This window comes from Nerophis ophidion, linkage group LG12 (genome assembly GCF_033978795.1).
Source record: "Nerophis ophidion isolate RoL-2023_Sa linkage group LG12, RoL_Noph_v1.0, whole genome shotgun sequence".
NCBI classification, from domain to species: Eukaryota; Metazoa; Chordata; class Actinopteri; order Syngnathiformes; family Syngnathidae; genus Nerophis; species Nerophis ophidion.
In genome coordinates this window covers 12,574,570-12,587,408 of record NC_084622.1, presented here as the reverse complement: position 1 = coordinate 12,587,408, position 12,839 = coordinate 12,574,570, and the positions used below count along the sequence as shown (strand labels likewise).

Genomic DNA, 12,839 nt, shown 5'->3' with positions numbered 1-12,839 from the left:
AATCAAAAGCTATCTGCTTTTGTATAAAGTTAAGTTAGGTTGAATTAAATTATCCATCCATCCATCCATCCATCCATCCATTTTCTACCGCTTATTCCCTTTGGTGCCTATCTCAGCTACAATTGGGCGGAAGGCGGGGTACACCCTGGACAAGCCGCCACCTCATCGCAGTGCCAACACAGATAGACAACATTCACACTCACATTCACACACTAGGGCCAATTTAGTGTTGCCAATCAACCTATCCATCCATCCATTGCCTGCCGCTTATTCCCTTTGGGGTCGCGGGGGGCGCTAGTGCCTATCTCAGCTACAATCGGGCGGAATGCGACGTACACCCTGGACAAGTCGCCACCTCATCACAGGGCCAACACAGATGGACAGACAACATTCACACACTAGGGACCATTTAGTGTTGCCAGTCAACCTATCCCCAGGTGCATGTCTTTTATTATTATTATTATTACTATTATTTATCTTACGGTATACAAAAAATTATATTGAGTAAAATTTAATTGAAATATTGTCAATGTGGCCCTCCAGCAGTGCTCGGGTTGCTCATGTGGCCCCCGGAAAAAAATAATTGCCCACCCCTGCAGTATAGGGACGGCTACCTTTCTTATTTGAACCGCTTGATTGATTGACTGATTGAAACTTTTATTAGTAGATTGCACAGTACAGTACATATTCCGTACAATTGACCATTAAATGGTAACACCCCAATGAGTTTTTTTAAATTGTTTAAGTCGAGGTCCACGTTAATCAATTCATGGTAAGGTACGGTAGGGCTGGGCGATAAATCAAGTTTGCAAGATATATTAATATATTTTTAAACAAGATATGAATTAAGATAATATCGGAATTGTTGAGGTTGCCCTCCCGTGGGTCCTGCGGACCATCAAGCATTGACACGAGAGCCCGGGTTTCAGGATACAAAATGTGTTTTTTTGCCATTGTTTTGCTTTTCAGCATAAAGTGTCTTTCTCGCGCTCTCCCCCCAGCTCCAACAACGCCTCTTCTCCCGGGTGCTGCTTAAACAGAGCGACGGGTGATTAGATAATAAGGCCCACCTGGGCCATCTACGCACCTGTCGCTGACTTCGAGGCCCACAGGCCACGCCCCCACCACAGTAATATTGATATAATTTATTGCACGTTAAAATGACCAAACACTGCTTACTTGTTGTGTTCCTTGTTCTCCCCCGCTTCCCACTCCCTCTCTGGGGCTACGAAACCCCTCCCTTTCCTCCATCTGAGACATGCTTGCATGTATGAGAACATCCATGATTGGTTAAAGTTAAAGGCCTACTGAAACCCACTACTACCGACCACACAGTCTGATAGTTTATACATCAATGATGAACTCTTAACATTGCAACACATGCCAATACGGCCTTTTTAGTTTACTAAATTGCAATTTTAAATTTCGCGCCGAAGTATCCTGCTGAAATGTCACGGTATGATGACGCGTGCGCGTGACGTCACGCATTGTAGAGGACTTTTGTTCCAGCACCGTTCCCAGCTATAAGTAGTCTGTTTTCATCGCATAATTCCACAGTATTCTGGACTTCTGTGCTGCTGAATCTTTTGCAATTTGTTCAATGAATAATGGAGACGTCAAAGAAGAAAGCTGTAGGTGGGAAGCAGTGTATTGCGGCCGCCTTTAGCAACACAAACACAGCCGGTGTTTCATTGTTTACATTCCCGAAAGATGACAGTCAAGCTTTACTATGGAACAGAGCGGTCAAGCAAACACGGTTGGATTGAACCACACACACAAAGTACAGTGTATTATGCAGCGATCATTTCGAAAGATAAATTATGTGTCAACAAAATACCTGGTATTTTCTTTCTTTATTTTCTTACTAAAAGTATTTTTTTTCCTATTTTGACAGGAACAAAAACAGTGTCTAATGTTGCAACAAATATTATATTATGTAACTTTTTTGGTCAAAATTCAAATAGATAGTTAAATATCTGCTTAACTTATGATTTCAAAGCAAGTTATCCTTCAAATTGTACAGTACAAAAATGACCAATAGATTTTACTGTAAAATTTAGGGAGGTTCTTAAAGCATATTACAGTCAGTTGAAAAGAAACAACCAAAGTTTTTTTTTTTTACGGTAAAATCCACGGTTGATTATTTTACGGTGTATTATTAAATGGAATAACAGTACCACATTTTATTTGTCAAAATAAATTTAAAAAGTGATATTGTTTTTCTATTTACAGTAATATGCTGAAAAAAAAAAATTTTAAAAATAAAAAAATTAAATATATATATATATATATATATATATATATATATATATATATATAGGTATATATATTAAAGAAACACTATCTATTTTACAGTAAAAGTCTGGCAACTAAGCTACCAGTTTTTTCCGATAATTTTGGACTGCCGATATTATCAGCCGATAAATGCTTTAAAACGTAACATCGGAAATGATCAGTATCGGTTTCAAAAAATAAAATGTATGACTTTTTAAAACGCCGCTGTACGTAGTGGTACGCGGACGTAGGGAGAAGTACAGAGCAGTTGCGTCTCCCAGTCATACATGCCAACTCATCCCCTTTTCCCGGGAGACTCCCGAATTTCAGTGCACTTCCCAAAAATCTCCCGGGGCAACCATTCTCCCAAATTTATCCCGATTTCCACACAGACAACAATATTGGGGGCGTGCCTTTAAGGCACTGCCTCTGCGTGCCGGCCCAATCACATAATATCTATAGATTTTCACACACACAAGTGAATGCAAAGCATACTTGGTCAACAGCCATACAGGTCACACTTAGGGTGGCCGTATAAACAACTTTAACAATGTTACAAATATGCGCCACACTGTGAACCCACACCAATCAAGAACGACAAACACATTTCGGGAGAACATCCGCACCGTAATACAACATAAACACAACAGAAAAAAATACCCAGAACCCCTTGCAGCACTAACTCTTCCGGGAAGCTACCATATACACCCTCCCCAACCCCGCCCACCGCAACCTCCTCATGCTCTCTTAGGGAGAGCATGTCTCAAATTCCAAGCTGCTGTTTTGAAGTGAATTATATTATTATTTTAAGCATGTTAAAAAAAAATAATGCACTTTGTGACTTCAATAATAAATATGGCAGTGCCATGTTGGCATTTTTTTCCATAACTTGAGTTGATTTATTTTGGAAAACCTTGTTATATTGTTTAATGCAGTGGTCCCCAACCATCGGGCCGCGTCCCGGTCGGCGGACTGATTGGTACCGGACCGCACAAGAAATTAAAAAAAAATATTACATACAACATTCAAATACTATATATACATATATATATAAATATATATATATTTTTTTTTGGTTTGTTTTTTTAAATTATTAAATCAACATAAAAAACACAATATTTACATTATATATCAATATAGATCAATACAGTCTGCAGGGATTCAGTCCGTAAACACACATGATTGTATTTATTTATGAAAAAAAATAAAATAAAATTAAAACTTTTATTTTAAAAAGCCATTATCGGATATCTCTAGTAAAATCCAAAGATTTTTTTACTTTGTACATGTAAAATAATCAAATTCATAAGCATGTTCATGAATTATTTACTCTTACAAGCGGCCCTCTAATGGCAGCCAAGACTGCGTTGTGGCCCTCAATGAAAACCAGTTTGACACCACTGCACTACACCATGTATATTGCTCAGTATTGCGGGACGTGACCCTTAGAGGGCTTAAAAATGTACATTTTTAATTTGTGAGGGTGCTGGATCCTTACATACTAAACTAATAAAGCCGTCGTTTTTGGCCATTCATACACTTATTGACGTACACAAAAGGGGATGGGAAATGGGCCACTTACCACAGGCAAACTCAGCGATGCGCTCTGCTTCCACTCCAGCAGAAAAGAGCAGCTCTTCTTTGAAGTCTGACACCTACACAGAGCAGCTTTGAGCGGCTAAAAAGTTGGTTGTTTGGGAAGAAACTCACCGGCTGCATGGTTCCGCCTGCGATGATGACGGCCCTGCACTCTTTCAACACCTGGGCAAAGTGGACGGCCGGGTTCAAGAGGAGGAATTTGACGGTGCTCTCCGACAACGTACCTGTACAATTTCATGTTTTATCCAATCCAATCCACTTTTTTTATATAGCACATTTAAACAACAAAATGTTTCCAAGGTGCTGCACAACAATATTAAAAACAACATTCAAATACTATCCTGAGCTCCACCAATGACTGAATGAAAACAAAAAATACAAATAAATAATAATAAATAAATACATATAAAACCAATACAAAAACAATATAAAATAAATATGATTCAAAACGATTTTAAGGGTGAAACCAATTAAAACAGTAAATAGAAATCAAAATTTTAAAACACAGAGTCCAACAGAGGACCACACAACTCACATAGTGTTAAAAGCCAGAGAATAAAAATGGGTCTTAATACGAGACTTAAAACACTCCACTGCGGGAGCAGTTCGAATATGGAGGGGCAGAGTGTTCCAGAGTTTATGGCAGACCACAGAGAAGGCCCCGTCTCCCCTGGTTTTAAGTCTGGTCTTGGGAATCACGAGCTGGAGCTGGCTCTCGGACCTCAGAGCGCACGCAGGATTGTAAGTTTGGATGATTGGATGATTAACGTGGACCCCGACTTAAACAAGTTGAAAAACTTATTCGGGTGTTACCATTTAGTGGTCAATTGTACGGAATATGTACTGTACTGTGCAATCTACTAATAAAAGTATCAATCAATCAATGAGGTCCGAGATATACTGAGGTGCCAGTCCATGTACAGCTTTAAAAACAAAGAGCAATGTTTTAAAATCAATTCTAAAGTGAACATAGAGCCAGTGCAAACTCTCAAGGATTGGGGTTATATGCTGGCATTTCCTGGCCCCTGTTAAAAGTTGTGCTGGCGCATTCTGGATTAACTGCAACCGGGAGAGAGCTTTTTAGCTAATGCAAGCATAAAGTGCATGGCAGTAGTCCAGGCCAGTTGAAATAAAAGCATGCACGACTTCAAAAAGGTTAAAGATAAAAACGGTTTTACCTTTGCTAAAAGGCAAAGATGATAAAAACACGATTTTAAAACGCCATTGACTTGTTTGTCAAGTTTAAAATCGCTTTCTATAGTGACACCAAGGCCGGGGATCTTGGGACGCACATCATTTTGCAATAGTCCCAAGTCGGTGAGGGCCGGACCAGAAACTAAAATTTCAGTTTTTCCCTAATTCATTATTAAAAAATTCTGGGCTAACTAAGCCTTGAAGTCGCAAACAGTTGAGAAGGGGCGTCAGGGGGCCGTGGCCTTTTGAAATCGGCATATAAATTTGGCAGTTGTCGCATAAAAGTGATAAGCCACTCCATGCCTCCTAAAAATCTCTCCAAGAGGGAGGAGATATAGAAGTATAGTTTTACCATTTTTCCTGACTTATGTTTAAGTTGTGTGTTGAAAACGGTACCTTGCTTGTGTATCACCACCCTGCCATCAGCGTTGCTGTTGGTAAGGGCCATAAAGAAGCCCTCCACTTGCATCATGGGGGACGCAGCCAGCACAGTGTCAGCCTCCACTGACTCCGGTTGGTCGTTGGAAGGAACTGCAGACAAGAGTTGCATACGCTCATAAAAGTAGGAAGGGTTATTCAATTGGCGGCTCGGGGGCCATATGACACCGTACTAGCCCCCGTGTTCAGTTCAAAACCTGAGAGACAAACATTTTAACAGCAAATTCCTGTTGTACAGAACAGCGGTTTTCAAACTTTTTTCACCAACACTTGGTTCTCTAAGTACCACCAGAACGACCAACAAAAAAATGCACTAGCCTAGTAGGTCTAAGTATTCATTTAACCCTTGTGTAATGTTCATAGCGTTTGTGGGTCTGATGGACCTCTCGCATTTGGTGGCTTTTAATGCCTCACAATCAAACACATTTATTTTAAAATACTGAACATATGTTTATTGGGATAAGGTTGGGATAGCACTTTAATGTTAAAATACTGAACAGATGTTTATTGTGATAAGGTAAACATCTGTTCAGTATTTTAACATAAAAGTGTTTGATTGTGAGGCATTAAAAGCCACAAAATGCAACGGGTCCATCAGACCCACAAACGCTGGCTGAGTAACAAAAATAAAACAAGTTTGTGTTAAAATACTGAACAGATGTTTACTGTATCCCAATAAACATCTGTTCCGAATTTTAACATAATAGTGTTTGATTGTAAGGCATTAAAAGCCACTAAATGCAATGGCTCCATCAGACCCACACACATTGGCTGAGTAACAACAATTCGAACGTCTGTCTGCTCTCATTTTCTCGCACATTTGACCCTCTGATGTTCTGTGTACCTACATTCATTCCTCCTCCTGTCTAGGCCTGCTGTGTGTGTGTGTGTGAGTGAGTGAGTGAGTGAGTGAGTGAGTGAGTGAGTGAGTGAGTGAGTGTGTGTGTGTGTGTGTGTGTGTGTGTGTGTGGTACACAGAACATAAATTTCCACACTTCTATTAACCCTGGGTCCATTGGACCCGGACATCTTATATGTAATAGAAGTGTGTAGGGGGAGTATATGGTGTGTGGTCATTAAATATGTATTGTGGTATATGTTCTTCACAGAAAATGAGCCAAAGTCAGTGAGTCTCAGTTTGAAAAATTAATTGTATCATTTTTCTTTTAATAAAAAATTCAAACGGGTCCCACCAACCCGAACACCACATAGGTGTTAAAACAAGGCACATGTTTTATTCTATGCAGATGATATTCAACTGTTATGCTCCTTCAATGATTCAGAGTTTCACTTTTTCCTCTGAGTTGTTGGGGTGCATATCCTCTATTAAAAACGGTTGACCTCAAATTTCCTCCGGATAAATTTGAACAAAACAGAAACTCTGATATTTGCTCCTGATAAAAAGATCCCCCTGATCAAGTACTTCCATGGTGCTTCAGGCCAGGGTCTTCTTAAGATCCCGAAAACTTGTTTTAAAACCTGGCATTCCAGGCTATAGCGCCCAGACTCTGGAAAAACTTGCACCAGTCCCTCCGTGATCTTGAATGTCTTTAAAACTTTTAAGAAACAATTGAAAACTTCTCTTTTTAGTAAAGCTTTTGTATCCTTTTTATGTTGTTGCACATGTTTTACTTCACCTATGTTTTGTACAGCGCTTTGTGATTTTATCTGTAAAAAGCGCTTTATTAACAAAATGTACTTACTTACTTATTTAACAAGCATATATAGTTCCACTGTAACAATACAGACAGTTTGAACAGTATTACAAAGTTTAATTAAGTAATTATTTGGCCTACCACTAGATCAGGGGTATCCAAAATGCGGCCCTGGGGCCATTTGCGGCCCGCAGCAAATTGTTTACTGGCCCGCCACACATTCTGGAAATGCTATTGCAAATTTAAAGAAAACATAAAAATAAAAGTGGAATGAGGTGAAATCTAACTAGAAAAAGTTGCAATGTTTACACAAAGCTGCCATGCAGGCTGTTTTGTTTCATTTGTATATCTCTATTATTCTTTTTTTTGCCATTGCTGCAAAAAAAACAATGTTATAATGAATTATTGACCTATTCATGGCTTTAATTATTTCAAATATTTCACTTTAAAATGTTTTATGTGCAAAATATTGCATATATTGTGTGGTTGCCATACAAAAACATCAATGTTTTCTTTGACAAAAGAGCATAAAACAAACAAAATAATAGTTCAAACGTAAAATTGACAGATATATCTGAAGTTGATCTCGTAACTTAAATGTTAAAAGTAAAAACAAACTAATAAAAATTTATCACATTATGAGTGGGGCAAATCTACAAATATTTTTAATGGGATTTTATTTATCTTTTTACTGTGATTACTCAAAAATAATAATTATATAATAATAATTCAAATTAATGGTGTCCTGCATTATTGATCTTTTTAAGGCTATACTTTACATCAAACATTGCTTTCTGAACGTTTTGGGCAGTGGGGGAAATATTGCATATTTCAGTTTTATAATAAAAAACAAAATTGTATTAGACAGAAAAGGCATAAAGCCTTTTTTTTAACTTTATATCAACATAAAGTTGATATACTGCAGAGATTTACTGTAAGCGTTAAATAAAAAAAATTAAAAATTATGATTTGACTTGTTTTTAACATTATAATGACTTAGACTCTTTATGGGCCCCCGGAGCCCTAAAGGTAAAAAAATAAAAATAAAATATATACATTTTGTTATGGTTTGAAAATGAAAAGTATCAAAATGGCCCTCATATGCTTTAATTTTTCCGTGTGCGGCCCTCGATGGAAAAAGTTTTGAAACCTCTGCACTAGATTGAATCCAAGTACCATTAGTGGTACGTGTACCACAGTTTGGAACACTGGTAAAGAGGAACATGGACCATTGGCCCATGGTCAGACTCTTACATTGACATTTTTTGCTAACAAACAGAAACTTGTGATTTCCATAAGGTATTGCTGTGTTTACTCCGAATGCAGTCAAATATCTCGGACCTCATCCAAATTTACACTTCTGCGCGCGCTCTGAGGTCCGAGACCCAGTTCCAGCTTGTGGTGCCCAAGACCAGACTTAAAACCAGGGGAGACAGGGCCTTCTCTGTGGTCGGCCCTAAGCTCTGGAACACTCTGCCCCTCCATGTTCAAACTGCTTCCACAGTGGAGTGTTTTAAGTCTCGTCTTAAGACCCACTTTTATCCTTCGGCTTTTAACACTATGTGAGTTGTGTGGTCCTCTGTCCTCTGTTGTCCTGTGTTTTTTATACACTTTGATATTTATTTTACTGTTTTAATTGATTTTACAGATAAAAAATTGTTTTTAATTATATTTATTTTTTATATTGGTTTTATATTTATTTATTTTTTGTTTTTTGTTTTTATTCAGTCATTGGTGGAGCATAATATTGTTTTTTTTAATATTGTGTTTTTAACATGGCTGTGCAGCACTTTGGAAACGTTCTTGTTGTTTAAATGTGCTATATAAATAAAGTTGATTGGATTGGATTGAAATTCTTTAGTAATACAAGTAGAGCTCAAGATTCCATTTGAGGTCTTCCTTTTTTAATGAACTGGTTCATACATTTCAGTTAAAAAGAAATTGTGAGAAACTCACATTTTTGCAGCAGATTTTTTAAATATTAGTATTTCTTAACCATAGGCCCGTTGTAGAGAAATTTCCTAAGCGCAAAAATTATGACTAAAGTGGTTGAGTTGTATTTTCATTTTTAATTTTACTGACAGTTTATGTAAGAAACATCCATCCATTTTTTACCGCTTGTCCTTCTTGGGGTTATTATTCATTATAAATGTACTTAGAGTTTATTCATTTTAGCACTGCGTAATTGTATGTGAATGTGTTTTCAGTCCCCTCCTTTGCAATGTATTTATTTAGTATTTATTTTTGTAATCAGCCTGACCTAAGCCTTTATAATAAGATTTGGGATTAACACATGCTTTCATTTTATTTGACAAGATGTATCCTGTCAAGCTGTAAGTAGGTGAGGTACAATTATTGCTTTTGATTAAAATCAAGAGTAAGATCCAGGTCCTGAGTATTCTTGAGTTCAATCCCGGGCTCGGGATTCTTCTGTGTGGAGTTTGCATGCTTTCTCTCCGTGACTGCGTGGGTTCCCTCCAGGTAGTGCGGCTTCCTTCCACCTCCAAAAACAGTATATTGGCAACACATTAATTTAGCCCGAGTGTGTGAATGTGAGTGTGAATGTTGTCTGTCTATCTGTGTTGGCCCTGCGACGAGGTGGCGACTTGTCCAGGGTGTACACCCCTTCCGCCCGAATGCAGCTGAGATAGGCTCCAGCACCCCCCGCAACCTCGAACGGGACAAGCGGTAGAAAATGGATGGAAGATGCATCCTGTCAAACTGTAAGTAGGTGAGGTACAATTATTGTTTTTGATTATAAATCAAGTGTAAGATTACTAATATTTGAGTGGGCCCTGGGCCTCTCTGTAGTGGAACAGTTGGCCCCCGAGGTCAAAAAGGTTAAGAACCCTTGCACTCCAGTGCTGTCAAAGAGATGACCTTAGACTAGCTGTTTTGCAGAAGGTATTCAAAAACAGCAGAGCGCTCCTGTAACTCTGACAAAATAAATGAAATGTCTGCCGTAGAGGACATTGGTTGTACAAAATAAAACTAATATGGAGGGAAGAAGTCCGGCTTCCCGGTCCTTAGCTTTCTGGAAACATAGCCCAGCAAAAGATTTAAATGAATATCCCCGAAGTAGGAAAACTGCACTTTTGTGTGAGAAGTGCAAATGTTTCCATGGCAACAAGCTTTAGAAAGATTAGGAACACCTGCACAATCGAATGAGATCCGTTTCATTGTGGCGGCATTATGCAGTTGTACACGAGCCCTCCCGCTAATTATTTTCATGATGGAATTCGACAAGCACGTGACCGCCGACCTGGTGCCTTGCTCCGGTTGTTCTGCAGTGACTGCAGGTAGCGGTTTAAGCCCTCGGTGCGTCGGTTCTCTTTGTTGGAGCTAATTGGAGTGTGCAGACTCACGCCCGAACCTGCATACTTCTCCACAAAACCACCCAGCTGGAAAACAACAAGCCAGCGAGAGAGAGACAGTTTGGGATTTGACTGCGCATGAGCTCAAAATGGCAACATTCGGACTTACTTTTCTGCTGATCATGCTCTTCTCAAAGTATCTGTGCAACTAGCGAGAGAAGGATAAAAAGATGACTTTAATCAACATAAAAGGACAAATTCTGCTTTACCTTATACTACCTTAAACAAATTGATGTTGTCAATCTGAGCTTTGAAGAGGAAGTTGTTAATGGTCAGCATCTCTGTAGCTGAAAGAAGAAATAGACAATTGTGGATGAAGAGTACACTGCAAAAACTGAAATATAAGTACCGTATTTTCCGGACCTTACGGTGCACCGGATTATAAGGCGCACTGCCGAATAATGGTCTATTTTCGATCCGTTTTCGTATAAAAGGCACACCGGTTTATAGGGCGCAATAAAGGAGTCATATTATTATTTTTTTTCTAAATTGAAAACCTTGTAGTCTACATAAAATGTAATGGTGATTCTATAGTCAAAATGTTGCATCGGTGATGTTTTACACATCATCTTCAAGCCGCTTTCTGACAGTCGCTTCCGAATGTATGTGCCTCCACTTCGACAGCGTCTTCTCCCCATCATCTTTGTTGTAGCCGTGTAGCGTGCAATGATGGGAGTGGAAGAAGTGTCAAAAGATGGAGCTAACTGTTTTAATGACATTCAGACTTTACTTCAATCAATAATGGAGAAGCATCTTCTCATCCGTGAAAAAACATCGGACCGGAACTCTCTAATAACTAAAGTTCCTTGGGTGAATAAAGTAAGGTCATTACACCGGTATGTTTTTGCACTTTCATGGCAAGTTTACTGACAGATATAAGTAAGAACTTTACGCTACTGTATACTACAAATGTCAACAGCGGAGGATGAATGTAGAGATAGAGAAAAAGAAGAAGCTTATCGCCAAGGATGAAAACAAAGGCGGACGCGTGAAATTTTTCAGGATTTATGCAGATCCCAAATACAGATCAGCAGGTCCCAAAAGGTAAGAAAAGTTGCTTTGGCATAATATCTCAAAACAAAACACCAGATAACATGTCTTAACTTATAAACACACCATAATACTCACATGTTTAATGCACTGACAATTAAGCGGTGCGGTTTCATAGCTTACCATAGTCCAACTAAAACATTTTGATAGATTTTTGAGCGCTGTGTGTAATTTTCTATATTCTCAATGGAACATTTAAATTTTTGCTGTTGTTTTTTTGAGTCATACTGCCATCGTAGTTCAGTCTACACGTATCTCTTATGTTGGACTGCCTTCTACTGGTCACACTTATTACACCATTTACCAAATAAAATTGCTTCAGAGGTCGTCGGTAAGCAAAACCCGAATGATTCCGTACAATAGGCGCACCGGGTTATAAGCCGCACTGTCGAGTTTTGAGGGGGAAAAAAGGATTTTAAGTGCGCCTTATAGTCCGGAAAATACGGTAAGATTAATTATCTCAAATAAGGGTGATATTTGCTTATTTTCTCTCTTATAAGCAGATTTTAAGTTCCTTGGGCGAATAATGTAAACTCACAACACCGGTTTGATTTAGTGCTTTCTAGGCAGGTTTACTGACAGATATAAGTAAGAACTTTATACTAATTTATATTCGAAATGGCACCAGTGAAGGACGAATGTCACATAACAGGAAGATAGAGAAAAAGAAGAAGCTATCGACTACGGACTACAAAGGCGGACCAGCGCAAATTTTCAGGACTTATGCAGATCCCAAATACAAATCAGCAGGTACCAGAAGGTAAGAGAAGTTGTTTTTTTACACACACCATAATAATACTCCTATGTTGAAGCACAGTACAATCCATCAAGCGGTGCGGAAAAATACGGCATTACGGATATCCTCAAAGTTGTGCAATTATTAGACCAATGGTCAATGACGAATGGAAAAGTAGTTAAATCTTACCTATTCTTCTGAACTGCAAAAACTGACATCTAAGTAGGATTAAATATCTCAAATAAGGGTGATATTTGCTTATTTTCTGTCTGATAAGATAATTCTTCTCACTAAGCAGATTTTATGTGAGAGTATTTTACTTGTTTTAAGGGTTTTGGTCCTAAATGATGTCAGTAAGATATTACAGCTTGTTGCTGAGATGTGATGACCTCTATTGAGTAAAACATGCTTGAAACTAGAATATCAGGTGTCATCAACACTCAAGTATAAAACTACTTTTTCAAAGTAATAATGTCTTATTTCAAGCATAAAAAAAAAATATCATGACTTTGACACAAT

The 12,839-nt window shown here is 38.4% G+C and overlaps 1 protein-coding gene across 1 annotated transcript in view; it reads right to left on the bottom strand.

Moving 5' to 3' along the window:
* ddx11 (DEAD/H (Asp-Glu-Ala-Asp/His) box helicase 11) overlaps nt 1–12,839 on the bottom strand; it is a 62,569-nt gene that overhangs the window by 18,792 nt on the left and 30,938 nt on the right. Inside the window, exons 15-20 of the mRNA XM_061916848.1 lie at nt 10,754–10,821; nt 10,644–10,682; nt 10,423–10,561; nt 5,464–5,598; nt 3,985–4,097; nt 3,857–3,929 (exon numbers count right to left, since the gene is read on the bottom strand). Of these exons, the coding sequence (XP_061772832.1) occupies nt 3,857–3,929; nt 3,985–4,097; nt 5,464–5,598; nt 10,423–10,561; nt 10,644–10,682; nt 10,754–10,821 (567 nt within the window). The remainder of the gene's footprint in view (nt 1–3,856; nt 3,930–3,984; nt 4,098–5,463; nt 5,599–10,422; nt 10,562–10,643; nt 10,683–10,753; nt 10,822–12,839) is intronic.